A 27,344-nucleotide genomic window follows, 5' to 3' on the forward strand; every position below is an offset into this window, starting at 1 on the left:
CTTTCAGAATACTTGTGTTGATAACATGGAGAAGGGGAGAATGTTGTAAGCCATTTTGGGTCCCCATGGGGGGGGGGAGTGGGGTATAAATGAAATAAATTACATAAAGAAATGTGTGAGTCAGCTATCGACTCTCTGTCTGATTATATTTTCAGTAAACCACTGCTATGTTTCTCCCCATGGGAGACAGAGGTCTCTGTAGTTAAGCTTACCTAATCCACAATACATGTTGTATGATAAGATGGGTTTAATTCAGAGATGTGCTATCAGTTTTCTCAGCCTTATCTAGAGTGAATATCTGGGATCATAGCAATAGTCACTCTATTGGATTCTTGTAGCTCATTTTAAAGAGAGAGAGCAAAATCAGGTAATGTTCACACACATATGAATTAAACTCCATGATTTAATGATTTCCCTGCTTGAGCCAGTGATAAGAAGCTCTTAAGCAAAATAGAAGCAATTATCGCATTACAGTTATCCGTAATTCATGCCAGTTTAAATCAATTGTATGTGGGCTGTACTGAGCTGATGATAGTAGGAAATGACACCAGACTAACAGAGATGTATGGGACTGTGTGTAAGCTACAAATGTATCATTGGCCTGACAGCTGGAATGCACCTATTGTTCTGTGTTTTCTGTTCATAATGGCTTCACTGAAAATGGCTGCTGTGGGATATGAGGAATATAGCTTGTGCCAACTAGCTGGTTTTGTTCTAGCTAAAGTTCCTTCAGGATGCTCTGTTGGTGATACATTGCCTGGGTCAATCACTTGTCCTCATAGTCTTCAGCCATACAGCAGCCAATTCTCTGATTCAGAGAATACCCTGTGCCGCACTATTTATAAAAAAAATAAAAACTGTTTACTGGTTTCTTTAGTTTAAAAGGGCGTTTCCCCATTCTGGTTTACCATGACAGCAAACAGCATTTAAGAGCATCAAGTTTTGTTGTGGTTTTTTTTTTAAAGATCCTTATCTGCAGCTTAGTATATTATGTCAAATTGTTACAGGACTTGTAGAACTTTCTCATTCTTCTGTTGACATGGGGCTCATTAAAATTTGTTTCTCCCAGTATGCAGAAAATATGCCCCTCTGAATAGAACCCCCCCCCTTTCAAATATTTCCAGCCACAAGAATTCCAACAGGTTTCTTTGCATCCTGCTGTCTGTTCACATGTTGGTATGAACTAATGAATACTGAGACTATTTGCTGTTCTACTTTCAGTCTCCTGCTCTAAAGTGAACAGCTCTGTTTAAGAGTCCTGTATTTTGTCTGGTGCTTCTTGATACAAGTTTTTCTTGTTTCTGAACTCCATAGCAGAGTCCTAGCAGGAGGCTGTAGCTGCAGGTTCACAAATTAATGTCTTTTCCTTTGCGTTCTTTTGCTGGATTTCAGATAAAGGTAGGACTGGAAGAAATGTCACAGCTGATAAGAACATGAGAAGAGCCCTTCTGGATCAGACCAGTGGTCCATCTTGTATAGCATGCTGTCTCACACAGTAGCCAACCAGTTCCTCTAGAGGGCCAACAGAAGGGCATAGAGGCCAAGACCTTCCCCCGATGTTGCTTCCTGGCTCTGGGATTCAGAGGTTTAGTGCCTCTGATTGTGGAGGTTCCTCTCAGTCACTATGGCTAGTAGCCACTGATAGACCTATCTTCCATGAATCTATCTAATCCCCTTTTAAAGCTGTTTATTCCTGTGGCCATCACTACATCCTCTGGTAGCAAATTCCATATTTTAATTACTCTCTGAAAGAGATAGAGGCTGTTAAATTTATTTCATGGAGTGCAAGTGCATTACTTTTCCAATTTGTGAATTGTTTCCTTCTATGATGTCTAAACTAGGGATGGGCATGAACCAGGAAAATGGAGGTTCATTTCGGGTTGTGGGGCCACACAATGACCCTCTACAGAACTTTCAATTTACCAAACTGGTTAATTTTGTGAGGTCCATGATGCAGTGGAATGTCCCCTACAGGCTAGAGATGCCAAACTCACAGTGAGTCTTCAGCTGACTCTCTTCTACATGTCTTCCGAGTTTTGTGAGGATTGGATTTATGGGGGCTGAGTAATAGCCCACCAAATCAGGTGCCCCCAGGAAAGTGCTTTCTGGGAAAATCACAGCCAGTTCTCTTCCCTCTCTGTTTCTGCCTCTAACTAACACATGGCGCACCTGCTGCCAATGAAAAACAATGGCTGCATGAGAGCAGGAGTGGGGGGGGGTATATATCATTCTGCTCCCATAGGGCAGAAAGGGAGCTCTCTTATTCGTGAGAGAGCTCTCTTAAGGCCATCTGGATTTGATGCTGTGCAAGCATCTTATAGCACAGTTCTAAAAACACTTTCTTGGGAATAAGTCCTATTGAATAACATGGAATTTATTTCTGAGTAGACCTGTTATCTTAGAAGATAATGCTGTTAAAGTGCTGCACTCCATTTGCCAGCAAATTTGGAAAACGCAACAGTGGCCACAGGATTGGAAAAGGTCAGTATACATTCCAATCCCAAAGAAGGGCAATGCCAAAGAATGTTCAAACTATCGCACAATTGCACTCATATCACACGCTAGCAAGGTCATGCTCAAGATCCTACAAGCTAGGCTTCAACAGTACATGGATAGAGAACTGCCAGAAGTACAAGCTGGGTTTCGAAGAGGTAGAGGAACGAGAGATCATATTGCCAACATTCGCTGGATTATGGAGAAAGCAAGAGAGTACCAGAAAAACATCTACTTCTGCTTCATTGACTATGCTAAAGCTTTTGACTGTGTGGATCACAACAAACTATGGCAGGTCCTTAAAGAGATGGGAGTACCAGACCACCTCACATGTCTCTTGAGAAACCTGTATAAGGGCCAAGAAGCGACAGTTAGAACCGGATACGGAACAACTGATTGGTTCAGCATAGGAAAAGGAGTACGACAAGGATGTATACTGTCACCTTGCTTATTTAATATATATGCAGAGTACATCATGCGAAATGCTGGCCTGGATGAATCACAAGCGGGAATTAAGATTGCTGGGGAAAAGATCAACAACCTCAGATATGCAGACGATACCACTCTAATGGCAGAAAGTGAAGAGGACCTAAAGAGCCTCTTGCTCAGGGTAAAAGAGGAGAGCGCAAAAGTGGGCTTGAAGCTCAACATCAAAAAAACTAAGATCATGGCATCCGGCCCCATCACTCCTTGGCAAATAGAAGGGGAAGTCGTGGAAGTAGTGACAGACTTCACGTTCCTGGGATCCCAGATCACCGCAGACTGTGACTGCAGCCATGAAATTAAAAGACGCCTGCTCCTTGGGAGGAAAGCGATGGCGAACCTAAACAGCATGATAAAAAGTAGAGACATCACCCTGCCAACAAAAGTCCGCATGGTCAAAGCAATGGTATTCCCAGTAGTCATGTATGGCTGCGAGAGTTGGACTATAAGGAAGGCCGAGCGCCGAAGAATAGATTCTTTTGAACTATGGTGCTGGAGAAGACTCTTGAGAGTCCCTTGGACTGCAAGAAGAACAAATCAGTCAATCCTCAAAGAAATCAACCCTGACTGTTCCCTGGAAGGCCAGATAATGAAACTGAAGCTCAAATACTTTGGCCACCAAATGAGAAGGGAGCACTCACTGGAGAAGACCCTGATGCTGGGAAAGATTGAAGGTCAAAGAAGACGGGGACGGCAAAGGATGAGATGGTTAGACAGTGTCAGTCGGACTGGACTGTGCGACTGAACAACAACAAGACCTGTTTAGAATTACTCCCTAAACTACCTTAAAGCAATCTGACTGAATCTCTCCTCAGCACACAGTTCAGAAATCTTTCTTTGCTCAGTTGATGCTAATCAATCAGATTACTTTAAACAGCCTGTCACTCAAGGCTCTCTGGCTTCTGTGAAGAATTAACCCTTCACAGTCCTTCAGCTGTTTGTACAGCACTTCTGAGCTTCTTAAAAGTGCAGTCCACTGCATCAGCACCAAACACCCCCAACCTTGCTGTTCATAGGAGGAATTACTTCCAGTTCCCTTCTCTCTCTGTCTCTGCCTCTAACTAACATGTGGTGCCCCTGCTGCCAAGTGAAAACAATGGCTGTGTGTGAGCTAGGGTTCCCAAGTACTTACCGTGATCCAGCGGGGGAAACATGTTCCTTGGCCGGACCATTCCTCCCTGTAACGCACCATGCCGTCGCCAGAAAGTCTTCAGCTGACTGTAGTTAGTGTTCAGTCCCATTGCCAGAGCGTCACCCAGCGTCACTTCCTGGTGACAGCATGGTGCGGCGCGTCTGTTGTCCCCACAGGAATGATCCTGCGAGGACGTCTGTGTCCCCCGCCAAATCACGGTAAGTACTTGGGAAGCCTGGTGTGTCCCCCGCCAAATCACGGTAGGTACTTGGGAAGCCTGGTGTGAGCTAGGGGGCATATATCATTCAGCTCCCATAGAGCAGAATGGGAGCTCTTTTACTGGCGGCCAGCACTGCCTGTCAAGCTTTGTAGGACCACTGTTGGTGTTTCCAGGGCTGCAGAAGTCTATCCACCCATTGCTTTGATGATCAGGTCTCTTCCCTCTCTGCCTCTAACTAATATGCAGTATGCCTGCTGCCAATGGAAAACAATGGCTGCTTGTGAGCTGGGGGTATATATCATTCAGGTCCCATAGAACAGAATGGAAGCTCTCTTATTGGCAGCCAGCACTGCCCGTCAAGCTTTGGAGGGCCACTATTAGTGTTTCCAGGGCTGCAGAAGTCCACCTCCCCCCCCTTTGCTTTGATGATCGTAATTGATTGGCACCAGCGTGTGTGCCATGGATGCTGCCGACACACCCCACCACAAGATGGCCAAACCACTGAAAACCACATGGAGGGCCTTGGAAGGGTCCTTGAGGTGAGATCACATGGACCTCATTACTCGGGCAATTTTAGACACAAATTTAGGGTCATGGGCAAGTTTGTGCCCATCTCTAATCTAAACAGGGTTGCTGTCTTTTTCATGGTAGAGTTCATTGCCTTTCTTAGTTGTATGTTGGGCAATAATGGAACAGGAGCAGCTTTTCAGCATCTGGGGAACTCCGCTCTGTTGGGTTTCTGCTCCTTATGCCATTGTTAAAGGCACAGCTGCCCTCCTTTTTTAAAAAAAGCAACAGCCCCAATATAAATAAGTTCCATTTGAAACTTTTCAAAAGGAACACCCCAATTTAAAACTTGTTTACATTTTAAATTTTTGTATCCTGCCTCCCAGCCCAAACGGTTATAAGGAGGTTAACAGTAATCACTCGCTGCAAGCTAATACAGTAATAACTTGTTAAAACTATCATGAGTTTTTAAAAACCCTATACAAAGTAAATAAAATCACCACTGACCGCTCAACAATACCCAGAATTTGGAAACCTTCATTTGCTCTTTTTGGTTGCTTTTGTCCATTTTACTGATTTCCCCAAGTGTATCCTTCTGAGGTCAGTATATTCAGCAAAAAATCAGCAGGAGCCAAGCTGTTTTGGACTGGCAGTTTTGACATAATTTGTCATCTCTAAATGAGAAAGAAAGGTTTTAAAAAAATCTTTCAATCAGGATAGTAAATGGGCAACCATTTTGGTGGTTTTCTGCACCAAAAATGGGGACAAATTACACCTAATAGATTTTGAGATGCTTCCCCTCCTCATTCTTTTGCATTTGCCAAGATGGAATAATGCTGCTTGGTCCCTTCTGGTCCTCTATCAAGAGCAATTGGCCAAGTCAAATTATTGCCATTGTATCTTCTGAATTACTCCTTGAGTTCCACTGGGACCCCTAAAATCACATTGCTGTGTTCCATGTCAACAGGATTCTCATTCCCCCGCTTCCTTTTTTCTTAAATGAGGCTCTTGTTCTCATGTCCTAGAATGTGGTTTGTTAATTGCTTCACTAGGAGCAGACTTGGGTCATCCTTTGAGAATGAAGTTGTTATAAAATGGCTGTGTTGACAGATGGTACAAATGGCATAACTAATCAAATCTGCTATGGTATTTTCATGGCAATGGGGAATTATTGTCATGCCAGTAAATGAAAGCCTTATTAAATGTTGTGTTCTAAGCAGGAAACACATTGTAATGATAGCTTGCAGAGTCATAATTTGGGGATGCAGCAGTTGATTATATACTCTGTAAGTGATGGATCTTTGACATATGCCTTGGAAATTATTCCCAGATAGCCTTTTTTGGCATCAAATGTTAAGATATTTGGATTCTAGTAAAGCAGCTTTTCCAAATAAAACTGCTTAGGCTTGCCGGTACGTCATCTGAAACTACCAAATAGGCCCACTTTTTTTACTTTCCTTAGAGCAAAAGAATTTAGATTCATTGTTCCATACATTTCTGATGAAGCTTATTTCACTCCCTCTCATATAGTGTCAGCATGCACTGATCAAAGATTGCTTGCTTCATTAGTGCAGAAAACTGTCTTGATTTGTGCAAAGACAGGAAAGAAGTGTTTTAAATGAGGATAAATTTAAATTTTAAAAAGCTTAAAGGATTGCCACGTTACAGTGCAATGAAATGCAGGGTTACTCTGTCTAAGCCTGGTGATTTAGACAGGAGTAACTTGGCATAAGAACACAAAGTTAATTGTATATATTTTCATCTGTTTACAGAGTTACACCCCTTTGAGCCAATTGACCCCATTGGACTTAAAAGGATGTAACACTGCTTAGGATGGAACTGTTAGTCATCCACATTTTTAAGCCTGGTGCTCCTTCTACATACAATACATGTGAGATTGTGATCAGATGAGCTGTTTGATCCAATGTCGTTGCTTCTACCCTCCGGATTAAAAATGCTCCTTCAGACAGTAACATCTGTATCTCGTTCCCCAGTTGTCGGCGCCCCATTCTCACCCCCAACTTTCTGACACCAGAGAAAGTCCTAACTTGACAGATTGAACTGGTCTCACCATGCATTTTTTGATGTCTGAACTCTCTCTTGCAAAATCAATCTGTTCAGGAAGTCAGATTGCACACTTCCATCTGCACACCATTTTTTAATTCAGTTAGCAATGTGCACATAAGCGGATCTTTGCCCCAGGGTTTTGAATCATCATTTGTGTGTTTCTGCACCTGAACTGCAGGCTGTGGAAGGTTGGTAGTTCAGCAGTTCGAGACCCAAGTATGCCGCATGACGGAGTGAGCTCCCGTCTTTAGTCCCAGCTCCTGCCAACCTAGCAGTTCGAAAGCAAGAAATTGCAAGTAGATAAATAGGTACCAGTTCAGTGGGAAGGTAACAGCGTTCCGTGCGCCTTGGTGTTTAGTCATGCCGGCCACATTACCATGGAAATGTCTACGGACAGCGCTGGCTTTTCGGCTTTGAAACGGCGATGAGCACCGCAACCCTAGAGTTGGATTCAACTGGCTTTCTTTTTTCTTTTCTTTTTTTTGAAACCCCCGGAGGGGTATTTTTATTTTTTCAATATGACTACAAACTACAAAGAAAAATGTAGGAAGGGGAACTACAACTATGGATAAAGGAAAGATACCCACACTAACTAAAAACCCAAGAGTGGGAGACCCCCTTTATGTTAAACTTAATATTAGTATTAAAAGAGTTAGTAAAACAATACACTTGTAGAGTTCTTGTTTTCCACATTGTTCTGTTTAGTAAATTAGTTATTATGAGAGAACTTTCTAAGCATCTTCTTTGTTTCAAAGGGTCATTTATCAGAGTCCTTCTGCCCTTACTTCGGCTTTCTGTCTCTAAAATCATATACAGTTTTCATTGCTCCCGCACCCACTTCTGCAGCAGAGTCCTCATCCATTCCCGAGGCAGCTGAGTCACTTGACTTAGTTTCTTCCTCTTTAGAGTCTTCCCCCGATCCCAGCTGACGTCTCAAGAATTCTTTGACTTTGAAGATGGAGTCTATCTTCTCCCTTCTATCGTTGATTTTAAAGATGACACTTTCAGGAATTGCCCACCTGTACTGTATACCGTTTGTTTGAAGAAAAGTAATTAACTCCTTGTAGCTCTTTCTCTTCTGACGAATTTCAAATGGAATGTCTTTTAAAGTCTTGATAACTGTATTCCCAAATTTCAGTGGAGTTGCTGAAGTTGCCTTTAATATAGCATCTCTGGTCTGTCTTCTTGCAAATCTCATCACAATCTCTCCAGGCAGGCTATTTTTTAAAATATAATTGGAGTAAGCCCTATAAGCTGTCTCCATGTCTTTTATTATTTCCTCCGCTGGCAAGCCTGTCACTGGAGCGATAATCTCACCCAGAGTCTTTTTCAAATCTTCTTTTTCTGTCTCAGGAACCCCCTGGAACCTGAGAATCATATTAGCCTTTTCCATTTGCAGCTGCAGCAAACGATTTTCTTGAAGATTTTTTTTCGTTTCCACTTCACCCATTCTTTTCTTCATCTTCTTGCTTGAGGTGTCTATCTCTGTAACTTTCTCAGCCACCAGCTCCACTTTTTTTTCCGTTTCTGCCAGCTGTCGCTGTTGTGAAGCAAAGTTTTGATTTAACGAGGTCAGTTGCTGGTTAATACCATCCAGCTGATCCATCACTGACTTGAGCATATCCGCTAACAGCTTCATGACGTCAGCTCCCTCTTCCAGCCTTGGACTCTGAGGCTTCGCTTTAAACTTTCCTCGTGATGCCGCCATTTTTCAACTTTGTTTACACTTTCAAACTGCTTCTCCCGGGCTCGAAGCACTCGTCAATCCGCTATTTGCACTCAAGTAAGTCTCTCAAAATACACACGCTATCTATTTCCTCCCACTCCCCCTTAGCTGCGTTTATCTGTCCTTGTGCTTCAGAGGTGTTTCTCTTTGCACTCCGCTTTTCCCACAGGGAGGGGGGGTGCCGTTTATCAAAGTTTGTTTACTTAGAACTCACGTTGATTGTTGGTCACATTCCTGACCTCGCTCACATCAATCGTTGTTCCGCTCGGTCTCCCCTGCTTGTCCTGGTCGGGTTAGCTTGTGCCCTAAGGCCACTCATCAGTAGGACCTTCAGAGTGGAGGAAAGCCTCGATTCTCCAGCAGCAAGCCGTCGAAGAGGCTAACCCTCAAAGCTCTCTGGCCTGGAGCCTTTCACAAAGACTCCATGGGAGTGCCAGTTGAGGTGGCACCCCTCCATGCCGATGGTGTGATAATCACCTCCCCAAGCTCTGGGGAGAGTGACTGCCATCGCAAATCCATAGACCATAATGGATTCAACTGGCTTTCGACCAAGGGAACCTTTACCTTTACTTTAACCAGGGAACAGCTTAAGAAACCTTTTTCCAGCACATGTGATTTCCAATATGGCCTTGATTCCTAGGACTGCTTTAAGCTCAGAACAAAATAATGTAAGCAGCAAAAAGGAGAGGTGGCAAAATATTGTAATGTTTTTTTTAAAAAAAACTCAATACTTTTAATAAAGACAGGATTGCTCTGTTAGTTGTTAGTGGAAGTCAATCTGTAGATCTGCCTTTACTGGTGGAAGTAGTTTAAAATATTTCTTTTTCGGTGGGTGAAAATAGGGTTGGCAGAAGAAGTGTTCTCATTGTGGCTAGTAACTTGGGGCTTTGCTCTGTCTGATACTTTCCCCACTCAGGTAAAGCCCTGTTGAGTCCCTATTGTTACATATGGATTCAATGGCACTCTTTCTCCAGTCCCCTGGTTCCTAGAATACTCATGCCAGTATGGTATGGTAGTTAGAATGTTGAACTAGGATCTGAGACAACCAGGTTCAAATCCCCATTCTGCCATGTAAGTTCACTGGGTGACCTGGGGTCAGTCACTTTCTATCAGCCTAACCTACCTTATAGGATGTTGTTAATTGTGAGGAATAAAGTGCAGGAGGAGAAAGTGATATTGTAAGTTGCTTTGGGCCCCATTGCACAGAAGAGCAAGTTATAAAGAAATACGTAGGCCCCGTTCATACGAGCCCATTTGGGACGGGAGCGGGACGGAACAGGGGCGGAGCAAACGGACGCGATCCCACCTCAACATCTGGGGAGCGTGCCGTCTCCGTCCCTGATCCGGCCCAAATGGCGATACCCCGCTGCAAAAACGAACCACCTATCTAGGTGGTTGCAGCCGTCTGGAGCGCCCCAAGCCGGCCGTGGGATCGGCGGCGCGTCCTTGCACCGCCGCATCCCAGCCCCCGGCCGTACTGCACATGCTCGGGCATGCGCAGTTCGGCAGCCTCCCCCTCCCATCGGGCTCGTCCTCCCCGGCGTCTGCTCTTGCCGGGGAGAAGAGGCGCTGTGGCCAGGGGATCCGTGGGATCCCGCCGCAGCTTCTCAACGTTGGAGCGGCTCTATTAGCCGCGCTTTTGCCTCGTGGTTTCCCTGCCGTGTGGCAGGGGCCATAAATGGTTTGTTGTTGTTTTGGTATAACTTGGAGAAGAACAATCCACTTAATTATGTGTGAGGTATAGAATAGCATCTTTTGTTTGATAATGGCCTCTCACCTTGCTGCATGGCTAGTTGGGAATCCTCATTATGTTCAGCTACATAATTGTATATTGTATATTTGTCCCATATGCATGAAACTTTTCTAATTGAAGGCTTTATCTGCACTAGCAGAAGAATGCATGTTACCATCTTATTGCCCCAACAGTGCATTTTATACCCTGCCCTTCACTACCCGAAGGGGTCTCAAAGTGGCTTACAATCTCCTTTCCCTTTCCCTCCCCATAACAGACACTCTGTGAGGTAGGTGGGGCTGAGAGAGCTCTTGAGAGAAGAGCTCTGAGAGAACTTGTGACTGACCCAAGGTCACACTAGCAGCTGCATGTGGAGGCGTGGGGAATCAAACCTGGTTCTCCCAGATTAGAGTCCGCACTCTTAGCCACCACACCAAACTGACCCTCAAGGATGCCAAACTGTACAATTGCAACATCAGTGCATCTGCACAGGAAATTTTGATTTAAGTCTTCTCCTAAACTAAAATCTGACAGATATTGTAAAGTGATAGGGTTACCAAATCCAAGTTGGGAAATTCCTGGATATTTGGAGGTAGCGCCTTGGCAGGGCAGAGTTCATCGGGAAGGGATGTGGTGCCATAGGTAAAGGTAAAGGTTCCCTTGCTCGAAAGCCAGTCGAATCCGACTCTAGGGTTGCGGTGCTCATCTCCGTTTCAAAGCCGAAGAGCCAGCGCTGTCCGAAGACGTTTCCATGGTCATGTGGCCGGCATGACTAAACACCAAGGCACACGGAACGCTGTTACCTTCCCACTGAAGTGGTACCTATTTATCTACTTGCGATTTCTTGCTTTTGAACTGCTAGGTTGGCAGGAGCTGGAACTAGAGACAGGAGCTCACCCTGTCTTGCGGCACCCGGGTCTCGAACTGCTGAACTACTGACCTTCCACAGCCTGCAGTTCAGCGTCTTAACCACTTGAGCCACTGCAGCTCCTTGTGGTGCCATACAGCCGCTTATAACACAATTTCTCCTTCCATTTTATCCCTACAACTTAAGCTGGGAGTGTTTGATTGGCCCTAAGTCATACAGTAAGCTTCCATGGCAGAGTGGGGATTCAGGCCTTGATCTCCGGGGTCTTAGTCCAATGTTCTAACCACTGAACTACACTGACATTGTGATCTTCTTTAAGAAATGTCAGGCTGATGTTTTTCACCTCTTTTGGTCTCTTCTCTCAATGTAGTACTGCCATGAGAGGATTACATTTATGCAACATATTGCAATTAAGCTGAGTTTAGTTTTGTTGCACCTTTGGTGCCTAAGAGCTGTAGCACTTTGCCTTTCTACGCTCTCAGGTCATCTTGAAAATATTAATGACAATACTTTTGTAGTTAGATGTTCCATGGGAATAATTAAAGAATAATCTGCCAGCTGCTTTGCAATATGTTAATTATGTGTCATAAAATTACATTTTTTGGGTGGGAAACCTCATTAACTTTTGGTTAATTGAGGTAAAAGTTTATAAGCAACCTCCATTTTTGCAATGCAAGTTAAAGGAAGAAACAGAATGTTTTGGATGGCTTCTTGCCTATAATTGGCATGCACTGATCAAACATTTACAAATGCCTATATTTCTCTGATAATGAATTCTGATAAAGAAAGTTGTACCGTTTGGTACATAACATTCTTAGCAGTATGAATATAGAGTATATGCAAAAAACATGGACCGAATAAATTAAATTGGCTTAAATTCACAGGTTTGAGACTTTAAGCTCCTACCGTGTAACATAGTGAAGCTATTAACTATCGAAAGCAAAAAGACAGTGACATCTCAAATTGTCTAATCATGAAAATTAGTTCCTTATAGAAAGCATTAATCATTTTGGCTCAGAAGATCATCTTGAATATAAATGAACAAGTATTAAATCTGATCATACAGATTTAATTATTTCTTTCTTACTTTCTTTCTCCCTCCCCCTTCCATTTTTACCCAACCAATACATTTTTCATTTGCAACTGGACTGTTTAATCTCTTCCACCGTTTAAAGATGTTCCAGTGGATTTGATCGTCACCGGCAAGACTGGGTTGACAATGGCTGTCCTGAAGAGGTAATATTCTTTTGCCTATGTTTATAAACTTAGTTACAAGCAGCGACCATTAAAAATTTCTTTGACCCTGGTCATGATTCAGAGATAACTGATAAGATGAAGGAAAAAAGAACTAAATAATGTTTACAAGGTTGAGCATCTGTGTGGCAGTGCTATACCTCCATCACAAATACTTGATCCTGGGGGCAAGTATCTTCTTCTCTGCTACCATGTTTTATGCATGAAGTTTGAATTCAGATATGTTAGCCAAGCATGGAAACCTGTTAATATAGCCTTGGAGTGCATGCTACAATTGTGTATAAAGATTATTTTGTGGATAAGCTTTTTATTTAGCAATAATAATTTGGATTCAGTGAGTTGCTTCTGCTACATGATGCTTCTACCCCCATCAGAAAGAAGTGATTGGATACACCTCAGTATATTTTATTATTTGTTTTATTAGTTATGTATGACATGAAAGTAGTATAGTATCTGCATAGAAACAAAATAAAAGGTTTAGTGAAAAACCTAGCATACGAATGATGTCAGCAGAAGCTGTCAAAGTTTGATTTTACCCTTGACACACCAGGCCTCAACCCTTGAACTTGTTTTCAGTGCCTGATTGCAATTTTGTGAAATAATAATATATCTGAATGTGTACAGAGAAGAGAATCTTTTCCTCCCCCACTGAGAAATCTGTACTTGGCCATCTTTGAGATGTCAATGATACTTTTTGAAGATCAAGCCAGACTCGGTTTTAAAAAAAATCCATGATTTAATGTTTCCATTTTCATTCACTTTAGTCTGACACTTTGTGCTTACTTTAGATGTCTGTACATCTGAGACAAATGGCTTCCATTGAGAACCAATTTTCTCTTTTCTTGTTTGTTTATCCCTCTGTAGTCAAAAGATAAGATTTGTGAGAAGAATGCAGACACAACTGAAATGCCTCCCCACACCACTGTTGCTGTACAGCAAACTACAATGAGATTCAGAGTTTTAACTACTACCAAAGGAGCCACGACATCGCATCTGCCAACTAGCCTGCCCACAGAAGGTAACTTTAAACAGGAATGTATTATCTGTAACTGCAACCTTTCTAAGACTGAAAGAGTGAAAGAGTGTATGAATTTTGGACATGTGAAAATGTGATCTATAAATAATTATCATTATCCAAAAATATATTGTAAATCAAAGGACAGTCTCTTTTTTCCAAGAAAATTTCCTCACAAAATTACCTGTGTTTTTTTAAATTTAGTACTATGGTAATACAAATAGGACAAAGGAAGTTCTAAGAGGCATCTAAAACACTAAAATCTATGCAATTTACAGTACACTGCTATGCAGAGTTACTCTAGTCTAAACCCATAGGATTTCATAGGATTGCACTATTACTTAGATTGCTGAATTCACATTTCAGAGTAATTTATGTAATAAATCCCTTTTGTAATGATGTTTAACATCCTCCACCCAAGCTTTCCTAGATAAATATCTTCCTAGCCACTGTTGGATTATAAAAAAATATCCACATATGGTTTTAGTTTGTTTTTCCGGTACCTGGTGCAAGGACTCCAGAACTATGATGCTGTATTTCTTGTGCTCCCTCACATTTGACAATTTAGTAGTAGAAATAATAGCATTATAAAGGACTAGAAGTACAATGCAATCCTTTGCAGAATTACTTCAGTCAATTAATATTAATCTGCATAGGATTGCACTGGTAGTAATTAAAAGTTAAATCCTTCATTCAGTATTTTTTTTAGTAATTTGGAAATTTTGTACTAATCCTATTATCCTTAATAAGATTGATTTCATCTGAGCCCTTGTTATCCTCTGTCCATTCCTTTTAATGCTGTAAAAAGTCCAATTAAAGTGTAAAAATAAGATTATACTACCATTCTCAACAGACATGATAGTTGTGTTTTATTTATTTGTTCACTTATTAAAACATTGATATCCCACCTTTTGATTATGCAAAATGAAAAAAACATAAAAATACTGCACCTTTTTGACCAGTTGGATCCTCAAACTGTTTTACAATACTAAAACATATAGTGAAAACAGAGACCTAAAAATTACAAAATAAAATCAGTTTGGACAGGAAATGACATCATCTGCAATGCCCAGCCAAGATACCATAGTCAGCTGCCATCATGTTTAGCCCACCCTATTAGCCCACTTAAGCAAGATGGTCTTCACCTTCTTCATCAACATCAACCATGATTGGAGCCACAGGAATCAACATTCTGTAGAATTATCTTCTTATGTGTATGTGCATTGGACAAGCATCCCTGAAATACAGTTTGCCTTCTAGTTTTGGTGTTTTGGTGTACAACTGCAGAACAGTGCTGGAACATGTTCTAGGGCACAAAAATATATGATGTGTTGGGCAAAAGTTGATACCATGTGATACTAGCAAGCACAAGATATGAACAAATAAAGATTTTATTTAGTTTTATTTAGCTTGTTTATAGTCCACCTTTTTTTGAATAACAATTTATTATTAAGAATAATATTAATACAATAAAAATGACAAGTTGAGATTCACCTTTCTCACTGAGACTCAACATGGATTTCAGAGCACAGAAAGAGGGGGGGGAACGTTATCATACGGTATAGGAGATCAAATGAACAATGCAATTGGACTAGGAGTACAAAATGGAATGATAACATGAGCAACTATGTAATCATAGAGTACAAGATATCCAATGAATGATGCAGTAGGATTAGGAATACAGAATTGAATGGCAATACCAATGCAGTAGGACTAGGAATACACAATTAAATAACAGTGTGAACGGCAAACTGCCCAGGCTGGTACAGTGCAAGCAGTGCAGAATGTGGATTCCAAAAATACAAGAAAATGCAGGAGCCATTCCCCACTCCTGTATGAAAGCACTCCTCTGAACTGTTCTGTACCACTACAGATCTAATTAAAACAATGCCCTCCTGAACATTTTTTGTGCACATTTTGATAGTACCGTGGGGAACCTTCCTGACTTCCTCAGCCAGGCTGTTCCATAATGTGAGCCACCCACAGAGAATGCACATAAGCAGGCAGTTGCCAATCATTACCCATCTGCACAACAGCACAATCCTGAACAGAGTTCTATCTGAATCCATTGAAGTCAGTGGTGTTCAATATATCTTCAATGCAACTCTGCTTAGAATTACACTGGAACTGTCTTGTGGTTTTTTTCTTTTTATAACTATATGACAGAAAGGAATATTAAACACTTTTTATTTTAACTGAGAATTAATGCTACTTTAAAGGAATGAAAAGAATTTTATGCTAGACTGTGGTGAGATGCCAAGTGCTTATTTACCACTGTTTTAAGGGATTCTCTTAATAGTGTTTCAGGCTGCTAACACAAAGGTTAAACTTTACAGTCCCCCAAACACATTACCAAATGGAAGTCTCTAATGAAGAGGACTTTCGGTGCAGCAACATGGGAAGAATTCTTTAAGAGCTATCAGTATGAGCTTTTGAGCTTTAATTCCCAGTACCACTCTCCTAATAATACCACTGGTTGCTGGCTGCTCAAATCAAGTCATAATTGAAATCTGGAGTTCATAATTGATAACTTGTGTATTGAAGACATATAAAACAGGTAGCTTGTATTGTGGTGCCAAATAACAGCTAAGTCCTGAGGATCTCAAAAAGTCATACAAATAAAAATATACTTAAAATATTTATGTTACTTGGAGAAAGACAAAGGAACTTTTATATGCTGTGTGCCAGGTTCAAGTAATTGGCTGTGCTATTGATTTTTACCCTACAGCATGTAATGCTTTGTAGAGATATATTAAATCTTTACACACAAAAAGTTTGGGGAGCAAAAAGGGTTTTTAGGGCTGCCAAATGCCATATCCCAAAAACCCAAGTGTACTTCTTTTCTTCTTGTGATTGTTGACAGATGCTGTATTTTTCATCTTTATCAGTGCCATCTTAAGCAGAGCTGCAGCCTTGTAAGTCCATTGAAGTTCAAGAGCTTAGAAAGGTCTTAACTCTGCTTAGGGTGTCACTGTATGGCTTCTCCAATTCCATTTCCTTCTCCCTCAATGTTTACTTCCTGCTAATTAGTGAAAATGTGCTGAATGAAAAAAACATCATGATAATAGGTAACTAATCTGGATTGGCTACATAGATTCATCACTGAAAAGAAATGTAGCAACAGTGCCCTAAGTTGGTCACATGTGGTCAAAAGAAAAGTATTTATTCACCATCAACCTTCCGTGCGGTACCACATGTGATAGGTCTTTACAGCTAAAAGCCTCCAGGGGTGCTGCAGACCAGAGCCAGAAGCTTGTTTTCACCGAGGAACCATGTGCTCCTGTGCAGCAGCCCCCCTCCCTCAATTCCTCTTTTGCTACCAAAGGAGAAGGTTGTGCTTTTGGAGTCTAGAGGATTTCATCTGGATTTGTTGAAGCTATGTCAGCTTCTGAATCCCTTCCATGGACCTAAAGGCCCTTTTCAAGAAGTGCTCTCAATGTGGAGCCAAGATTACCCAAACTGACAAACACAACCTTTGTCTGTTCTGTTTGGGTGAAGGGCATAGTGTCTCCATGTGTAAGACCTGCCAATGCTTCACCCCTAAAACTAGGGAGGATAGGGTGTCAAAACGTAAGGCAGCATTATGGGGAAAAGCCCTTAAAGCCTGGGAGCTCTTGTCTAAGTTGATCCTGGAGAAAGCTCCCAATTCCACATCTTTGGAATCGACATGTTTGGCTCACCTCCCACTGAGACACAGATCTGATGTTGCGCTCCCCTCAGGCTTATCACACCTCTTCTGAGCCTCCAGCTAAGAAGGCTAAAGGCAAGGCAAAGGAAAAGTATAAATCGGCTCCCCAGCAGAACGCTCCCATCTGCACTCCTGAGCCAACACCACCCTTGCAGGAAAAGTCCAGGACTCTATCTATGGGTCTGAGATCCCCACTTGTTTCTGTCTCCAGTGTGGACAGGGATGACTTACCACATGACCAGGTTTTTCGTGAGTCCAATCCAGAGCAAACAGCCTCAATGACCTATGCAGTGGCCTTCACATCCCTACATGAGGTGTAGTGGTTAAGAGCGGTGGACTCTAATCTGGAGAACCAGGTTTTATTCCCCACTCCTCCACATGAAGCCACCTGGATGATCTTGGGGTCAGTCACAGTTCTCTCAGAGCTCTCTCAGCCCCACCTACCTCACAGGGTGTCTGTTGTGGGGAGATGAAGGGAAGGCAACTGTAAGCCGCTTTGAGACACTTTCAGGTAGTGAAGAGCGGGGTATAAAAACCACCTCCTCCTCCTCCTCCTCCTCCTACATGATGTCTCCAGGATACAGGTAGGAATGGGTTGCTTTCAGCGACCATCATGCACAGGCCACATTCTCCTATTCCTGCAGTGAGAGGAGAAGAAACAGCGATTGAATCCAGTGGATCCAACACAACATCAGATCTGAGCCCAGATAAGAGCGTAGGTGAGCCATCTCTGGCATCTCCCACAGAGGATCTCCAAATGTTTGGAGAACAGATGATTCATGTTGCCCAGTTTCTCGAGATACCTCAAAGCAACAATCCAAAGATAAGATTCTGAGTCGCCTCTATTCAAAGTCTGCTGAGATTATTACTTTCCTGGTGTTGGAGGGCATTGAGGACCTCACGCAGGAACTGTGGCAAAAATCTGCATCTCTCCAGCCTACCTCCAAAAGGGAGAACATTTTTATAAGACCAAGAAGGAGCCATTTAACTATTTGAATACTCATCCTCCACCATCCTCCTTGGTTACAGAGGAGATGCAGTCAAAGGGCTGTCAGGTCGACTACTCTGCTCCCACAGTGATGTCCTCAGTCAAAAATTATATTCTTCAGCAGCATTAGGTTTCAAAATTGCTAACTGTGAAACCATTATGACTGGTTATCAGCTCTTCTTATGGGAGAGGATTCTTCTGTTCCTGGAACTCCTGCCAGAAGGCAAGAGTCCACTCGCTAAAGTTCTGCATATGGAGGCCATTAAATCTTCAAAGCAGCAAATTAATGCAGGATGGCATTCCATGGATTTGGCTGCATAGTCTATGGTGAGCTCCATCATACTCAAGCACATGCATGGTTAGCACCAACAGCCTTGCCTATTGAGACCAGGTTTAAAATTGAAGACTTATCTTAGGGGGTTCCACTCTCTTCTCTTCCAACACAGACGAGATACTTTACCTGATAAAGAAGAACAAGCAGACAGCTAAGTCCTTAGGAGTCTCACAATCGACAACGTTCCAATTTAAGCAGAGATCCTTTGTGAGATAGCCCTGGCATCTGTATCAAAGGGACTATGGCTTTTCTGACCCCTTGGGGTCTCAGTATCCTACTCCTAAGCCATTTACCCCACAACAGAGTTACCACAGGTATAAGGGTTCCAATTGACCCAGGTCAAATTAGCAACTGTCCTCTTCCAGAGAGGTGACTTTATTCCAGAAGTCATCCTTCTGACTAAGATTGTTGCCATCCCCTGTTAAGATTGGGGACACGCTGTCTCAGTTTGCTACAGCCTGGGAGGCTATTTCTTCCAACGAGTGGGTTTTGTCCATAGTTAGATTTGGTTACAGGTTAGAATTTAAGTCCATTCCCCCTTGTTCTTTACCTTTAAGGGAATCGAACCAAGCAGCTATGGGTCTTGCCCAGGCTTTGGCCTCCTTAATTGATTAGGGTGCCACAGAGGAGGTTATGGTGTCTCGGGCATTGTAACCCTCAGATCGGAGGGTTTCTTCTCTCATATGTTCCTAGTAGATAAGAAAGATGGGGGAATTAGATCCATTTTAGACCTCAGAAAATTAAACATTTTTCTTCATGTTTCCACATTCTCTTTAAATGCCTTCTCCAAGCCATGCCTGAATGAAATAGTATCGGGTTTTATTTGGGCGTAGCTATATCGGTAACCAAATCAGATTCTCTAATCTGTATTTGGCTTTTAAAAACTCAAAAAAATATTGGTAAAGCATTTAGGGGGGTTCTTTTTGGATAAACTGAATGCACACCCCTAGATACAACCCCTGCAGCTCTGGTTTCTATCTTGTTATAGAGCTGGGGTTTATGCCTTATGGCACAGATTTTCTGTTCCCAGATCTGTCATACATTCTTTATTGCAGTGGTTTATGGACAATTTATCCTGGGGGAATTCCTTTGGAGTTTCTGAACGTGAGGTAGTCCTTACAACAAATGCTTCGCTCTTGAGTTGGGGTGCCCACTGTGAAGAATTGTTGGCTAGGGGTACTTGTTTAAAAGATGAGAAGATACTGCACTTTAACATTTTAGAACTGTGAACAGTCCATTATGTCCTTAATTGTTTCTCAGATATCATTTGGAATCGATACATTCTTAAGAAAGACAAAAGGGGGGGGGGGGAACCCTAACCTGAACATCAAGTCAGGAACCAAAAGGTGGAGCTACTAGAAAATAAAATAAAATGCAAATATTTATTACACAATATGCAGAATTTTAGGATTAAAAATGACATACACAGGATACCATTAAAAACTCAGTTCTTAATATACACCAACAACGTGAAGTTACATGTCCAATAACAAAGAATCACATTGATGATTACACATGTATATTACGTAAAGAACTCTATGTTTTGGCCCGAACAGCCTTTTTCACTGGTCAAAATTTTACTAACACACACGTAAAATCATAACAATATCAATTTTATTTATTGGTTATATTCAATTTTTATACTGCCCATTCCTTGCAACAGGGCTCAGGGTGTGTACAACAGCATATTAAGCAAAAACATCATATAAATAAAAAGCATTAAAAATTATGATAAAATTCAAATAACAGTTCAATTTAGACAGACGGCAGTCAAATTTCTAAGAGTGCTACCACCTTTTAGGGGGGAGGGAGTGGGAGTGACAGCCAGGTGAGCACTGTTGCTGTCTACAACCAAATGCCTGGTGGAACATCTCTGCCTTACAGGCCCTGCGAAACTGCATCAAGTCCCACAGGGCTTGGATGTTACTTGGCAGAGAGTTCCTCCAGGTTGAGGCCAGGGCACTAAAAGCCCTGGCCCTGGTCAAGGATATCTCTTGGGCCAGGGACTACAAGTAAATTTTTGTCAGCTGAATGTAGTGCTCTTCAGGGGGGACATACCAGGAGAGGCAGTCCCTAAGATAGGTGGGTCCCAAAACTAATATAAAAATATAAAATCTTTTTTTCAGGCCCAGCAGGTCATGTATGAATTGTGAAATTAATAAAAAATACTGATGTAAGAAAATTATAACATACCGACTTATCCCAAAAAGATTGCTTTAACAAAAAATATTAATACAGAATGGTAGCTACTTACACTTAGCCATTTTGGTGTAGTGGTTAAGAGCAGCGGACTCTAAACTGGAGAATCGGGTTTGATTCCCCATTCCTCCACATGTAGCCAGCTGGGTGACCTTGGGTCAGTCACAGTTCTCTCAGAGCTCTCTCAGCTCCACCTACCTTACAGGGTATCAGTTGTGGAAAACAGAAGGGAAGGAGATTATTATTTATTAAATTGGATTTTCTAGGCCGCCCTTCCCTACAAGTAGGGCTCAGGGCCGTTTACAACAGAATAATATACAATTGCAGATTAAAATAAATTAAAACAAACCAATAAATACCAATATATAAAACAACTTAATCAAAATGGCAAAAATATAGCATATGTAAGATGGCAGAGAAAGTTCCAACACCCCAGCCTCCCGGGGGGGAGGGGTTACGAGGAATGGGAACTCGTGTGAAAGTGCCAAAGAATGCCCCCATTGCTGTCTTCAACCGAAGGTCTGGCGGAACATCTCTGCCTTGCATGCCCTGCGGAATGGTAGCAGCTCCTGCAGGGCACGGATGTCTTCATTTTAGAACATTTTTCTTCATGTTCATTTTACTTTATAAACTGTTTTGAGACTCTAAGTGAAGGGCAGGGTATAAATCCAACTCTTCTTCTTCTTTTTCTTCTTCTTCAAAGTTCCTAGTAATGATTTTAAATCAATTCTGTATATATTGAAGAGTCCTCACTCACCAAAGTTAGTCACTAGGAACCATCATTTTGTAAATGAAATCAATGGCATATCAGCAATGTATAGTTGGATTAAATTATTAATTAAGTAACATTGAGTATGCTTCACTAAAAGTCAGAGATATTTCTAGAAGTTTGCACATACAGACCTGTCCTGGGCTGTAATTAATTTCCCAGTGTGTGTTCATGTGTAAACCAGAGTCCAGGTATTCTAAGTGAGGTAGGTGCTGGAGGGGAGGACGGATGATGCAAAGTGAAGACGGATGATGTAACCTGAATCAACTATGCAGCCAGGTTTCTAACCCTAGAAGGGAGGGGTATGGAAGAAAACGGAAAGGGGAGGGGAGGGAGAGAGTGGTATCTAACTGTCTGAATGGTCGAAAATGGGTTGGAATTGTTTTTGTGTATAACACTATGGATGATGAAACATATAGAACTATATTATATAACTAGTGTACCAGTTATCTGTTCATTTAATCCATGCAGTGATAAGGTGTCCCAGGTGAAAATCCAGAAAGTCTCTCTTTTCCATAGTAGTTTGAGAAGCTGGTGTATGCACCGAGCTCTGAGAAAGAGTACTCGTTGCATTCTTTAGATGTTAGGAGGGCATTATTATTTTACCTCAAGAGAACCCTGGAGTTTTTCAGGGATAGAGCCCTGTCTGTCTGTCTGTCTGTCTGTCTGTTTGTTTGTTTTAGTGGTCCTAAGAGAGGTTGTTGGCAGACACATTTGGCAGACACACTATGCTTTGGATCTGCAAGCGAGACATGAGGCTCAAGTGGGCAAAGCATACATTCACTGTTCAAGTGAGGAGAGCATGTGTCACCGGCTGGTGAGGAGCTTGCTAGAATCCCTGTGTGAAACTGCACAGAAGATCGATGATGAAAACAAAGTTGCACTTATCTGTAACTATTGTTCATCAAGTCTCTTCTGTGCAGGCACACATATCCTCCCTCCTGTCCCAATGCATGCTCTGGCTTTGGCAGCGCTAGAGGTACTGAGGGTAGGGGGATGCTGCTGTGCAGGAGCACATGGTCCCTGGGTGGGAACAAGTTTCTGGGAAAAGCACACACCCTGTACACAGCCATATCAGTTCAGCTGTAATGTTCAACTGTATTGGCTTCTGAAGGTTTTCTTGGTTTTTACTGTGGGATAGTTCAGAGATGCTTCTTTTCATGGGGCGGGAGAGGAGGGAACCTCAATGATCTCTAGGTTTAGAATCAGACCATTTCCTGTAAAAGAAGGCAATACAAAAAAAACCCCACTTACATTCCATAACTTCCCCCCATGGAATCGTGTTATTTGTGACTGTATAGGTAGTCCTTTAAAGTACCTAGTTGCTTCCCAGAACTAAATTTCCTGTGTTGTTTTTGAAAAGAAAGTGAGGAGTGTCAGAGCAGATTAAATTTATATTTGTAGCACAGAAGTACGGCAGAGTTATTGAACCACAGCCTATGGTGAATTTGGGAACAAACACTACGTATAATAAAAATCGCTAATAAAGCATTATATCCCATCCTTACATAGAGTTCCTTGGTCTAATACCCTTGAATTTCTTTTTTCCAGATGATACCAAGATAGCTCTACACCTAAAAGATAATGGAGGTAAGCACTGATACTTCTTCACATTCATACAAAAGCATTCATACAAATTACAAAAACACATCCCGTAGAACCACATCAATCTGTACCAGAGTGCAGAAGTACTTGCACTAGACCCACTTATATCGCAGCTCTGTGGCATACATTCTCAAGCACTACTCAGTGCAATAAATATTCATAAGTTTCAAAATCTCATTGTCACATTTGATCAGACATCTTTGAGTTGACGTAATTATATCTGGAATGTATACCCTAGGGCCATCCTTATTTAGGAAGTTAATGACAGAGCTTGATAGCTATCTGTTAATATGAAGTCACAAATCTGTTAAAATAAAAGACACTGGAGCATAATCAAGAAAGCAATGATAAAAAAGAGATCATTGTTTCCGGTACTGATGACATCAACATCATACCTTGGGTCTTCTAGCAAGCTTGAAGGCTCTCATCTGAAGTACTGTTTATGCCTCTGGATCTCTTTCTACCACCATGACCTCTTCCTCAGTATCCTGTCAGTTGATCACACTATTTTAAGAGTTTCCAGTGTACCCACAGTGGCTGCTCAGTTCATTTCTCATTATTGCAGTGAAGTAATTCATAATTCTATTATGAATTATACTGAAATAAATGGAAGCTGTAAATATGTTGGTGCATAGAACAAGGTCTCTGTAGATCTTGGAGTAGAATGCCATCCATCACTATCAGGTTGTTTAGGGCTTTATAGGTCAAAATGAGCCATTTGAATTTTGTTCAGAAACAACGTTGCAGCCACAATTTTTGGCGATGGTATTTTAGGAGTTAGTCACTCAACTATTAGTCCCTCAACTGTTGTTTCCTTGGATTTAACTATTTATCTTTGAAATCTTGTTCATTGTCTTGCACTCATACACATCCTTAAGAACTGTTGTTGATTCCCCCCCAAGGCAGAGGAAATCAACCCTCAATTGCTTTTGCATGCTGTATCTACCTAGCCCATTCCACAGCAAGGGTTACAGTGTTCAACAATCAACAGGTTCTGATCATGTCTTTCTAGATCTAAAAGAGAGCTTAAAGCATGCAGCTTTCAGTACTGGCAATGCCATACTTGTGTTTCATTTTTTGTAAACCATCAGGTCTCTTCCAGTTAAGGATGTCTGTTTGCCCATTATTTCTCCTTCCCAGGTAAAATTATTGCAAAACCAAACTAATAAACATGCATACATGGAACAGTACTCATTTTTTAAAAAAATTCTGGGGTCCTTGACCCCGGGTACATACCTGTGTAGTAACATTATGGCATAGAGAATAATGCTTGTGTACACCTCATGACTATTATATTCATCAAATTGATCCTGGAATCATACATTTCAGCTGGCCTTTACTTGGTATCCCACCTTGCAGAGTTTACACCTTGTTTGTCTTTAAGCAACAGTGTGTGGCCTTAGCATTAAATTGATTTAATTGTTTTTAAAAAAACAACACATTGACCTGATTTTGTAATATTATTATGGTTGGCTTGGGTGCTTTCTACTTCAAACCAAAAAAAAGGAGAAGAAACAGGCTCCCAAGTGGCACAAGATTTGCCCTCCAAACGCTAACCACTGGCTTTTGAAATGGTGATGACTCTTCCATTATGCACTGGGTTTTATCACAGCTCCTAGATTAGTCTGATCCCTAGCTTTTCTTTATACTTGCTGTGCTTTGTCAGCCTTTCAGACAGAGGAGACAATCTGAAGAGAGACAAATAGAGAATCATCAGTTTTTTCCAGAATAGATCCCCTATTAAATTCTTATTGAAAGGGAGAAGTAAGTTATATCTGATCAATGAGCCTCTGTCATTAGTTGTGCTCCTTTGGGGCAAAGCAATCAATACTTGATTAGAAACAGCCAAAGGAGTCTTAATAATTCTGCCATTCCTTTCATGCCATAGCGTTTAAGGCCATCATTTATCACAGGGTAACTTAATTACATTTTAAATCATACCATTGGTTTAGGTCAAACTGTTCCGACCTTTTATTTTTGTATGGAAATCACCTGTAATTAAAGGCATTAAACACCTGTGGTAGCTCTGAATTGGTCTCTCTCATCCAAAATTCCATTCCACTTTTATCTCCTTCTCTCTGATTCTAAATGCTGTCACTTCTGATTTACCCAGATGTGTGGAGTCTTTTGAAGTACAGGGTGCTTCTCTATATGTCCCAGCTCAGCATTTTTGACATTGTAAAGTGGGTTGATAGATGCAGCTAAGCAAGAATAACCAGTTTGGCCTGGTGCTTGCCTTGAATCTTGAAATACTGCTGAATTCCAGGGTCTTCAGGATGACCTCTCAACCAGCTATTAATTACCTTTTAAAGTGAATTTTCAAGCTAGAACAATTTGGAATTAGTTTAAGATTCTTCCCTCTGTAATACAGCTGTTGTTTATATTGTGCTGCTGGGAGGGGAAATTAAGCCTTGGGGGAAAATTGTACTAATTTAACCTCTAACTTTAAAGGCATCAAACTGGTATCTGTCACAAAAAATAGTTGCTCTGTGGAAAATAAAACATGTAAATAACTGAAAAACCTGATATAATAGACCCTCGTCATTTCACAAGACACAAATCTGCAAATGGCGAGAGTCTATTGTATAGGATTCTCACTTTCAAAATGAGAATTCTTAGATGTCTACTTTAGAATTCAGCTGATAGTCTGAGAAAGGGTATTTATATTTCAAATATCGTGTACAGTGTCTCACTCCTGCTAATAATATGTATGCATATAATGCAGTGATCTAACTACAGAGAACCAGAAGAGGCCTTTCTCTCTTGTGACCCCCCCCATTACTATTTCAAAAGTCAGAAACATACACATATATACTGTTCAAAGGACCCCATTATGACCCCTGCCTGGATCTTTCTCCCTTGTCTCTGTGTTGCTGTGTGTCCAGCTGAGAAATGCAGTCTGGTCTCTATTCCAGCAGTGCTTTGTTTATCCAGAGCAATTAGGGATGCCAGGCCCCTGCCCTCAACAAGCACTCCCTGCCACCACTCAGGTGGCCAGTGAGGGGGGGATGATGCAAAAACTGGAGGGAGCATCAGCAGCATCATGGCATCAGCAGCATCATGGCATATTGACATCACTCCTGTGGGCCCATGGTATGCAGGGGATGCTCTGGCATTTGGTTAAACCAGAGTTTTCCTCAAATGCCAAAGCTTCACCAGCAATGGACTGATGTCACTTCTGGCACACACAGGAAGTGACATCAGTGAGTTGCCAGCAACATCTGTGTGTTACCAGCAAAGGCCCCCTAACCATCCAGTAAGTCCCCCCTTCCATGGCTGGGGGGGGGGGGGGGCACCCTAAGAGCAATTCATGTCATGGTCTGAGGTAGGCTGTCTCTGTGTATACTAGCTGATTAAACTTTCCATCCAAGTGGAAAGTGCCTCACTAACTGCTTGCTGTAACAGGAGCAACAAAATGCTCATGAAACAATACACTTGATTTTCTCCTTTTAGTACAGGAGTGGGTGGTACAGTTCATAGCTTGACAAAGTGTGCTTAAGATTCCCAAGGATTCCTGGAGAACTGATCAGCTGTGCAAATTAAAAGGCATGCTGTTAAACATTGCTTCTGACTGTAATGTTGAAGAGTTACTATTAGAGTTATGTGTAACCTCAGTCCCTGACATTGTGTAGTCACCTCCACCTCCTGCAGCAGCCATTTTGTGGTTGCATCGACCTCCCTGTGTCAGAATTTCAAAGGTGTCTGCAGACTCAAAATTTTGGGGATCCCTGGGCTATCGTATCATCTCTGACAATGATCGTTACCTTTCCCCATATGTTCCCCAGAGAGTACTGAGGTCAGGTTCTCAGAACCTTCTTGTTCTCCCTGGCATGAAAGATGCCAGGCTGACCACAACCAGGATGCAAGCCTTTTCTGTGGCAGCTCCATTTTGGTGGAATGAGCTCCCCGAGGACATCAGGGCCCTGCAGGATTTATCAAAATTCCGCAGGGCCTGCAAGACGGATCTCCTCTGCCAAGTGTACAAGGTGCCACACTAAATGACTTTCACCTGGCTGAATATTGTGCCCTAGTGCCAACCCTTGGCTACCAGCGTAACGTCTATATCCACATGAAAGAAACCAAGCTCTACAGAGCCTGACACCAGCTGTTGTTTCCTGATGGTGGATGTGAAGACAGTTCTGCCATCTTATGAGAATTGTATTTTAAATTGTTTGTTGTTTTTAAATTGTTAAATTATTAATTTGTTCTATTGCTTTATTGTTTATAACCCCTGTGGCCTTGTTAGCCACCCTGAGCCTGCCTT

At 41.8% G+C, this 27,344-nt stretch overlaps 1 protein-coding gene across 1 annotated transcript in view; it reads left to right on the top strand.

Annotated features, from left to right (window-relative positions):
• Positions 1-27,344, top strand: part of PLXDC2 (plexin domain containing 2) — a 190,936-nt gene that overhangs the window by 139,385 nt on the left and 24,207 nt on the right. The window contains exons 10-12 of the mRNA XM_015410001.1: positions 12,404-12,464; positions 13,347-13,500; positions 23,027-23,065. Of these exons, the coding sequence (XP_015265487.1) occupies positions 12,404-12,464; positions 13,347-13,500; positions 23,027-23,065 (254 nt within the window). The remainder of the gene's footprint in view (positions 1-12,403; positions 12,465-13,346; positions 13,501-23,026; positions 23,066-27,344) is intronic.

The sequence above is a fragment of the Gekko japonicus genome, unplaced genomic scaffold (genome assembly GCF_001447785.1).
Source record: "Gekko japonicus isolate JY-2015 unplaced genomic scaffold, Gekko_japonicus_V1.1 scaffold101, whole genome shotgun sequence".
Lineage (NCBI taxonomy): Eukaryota > Metazoa > Chordata > Lepidosauria > Squamata > Gekkonidae > Gekko > Gekko japonicus.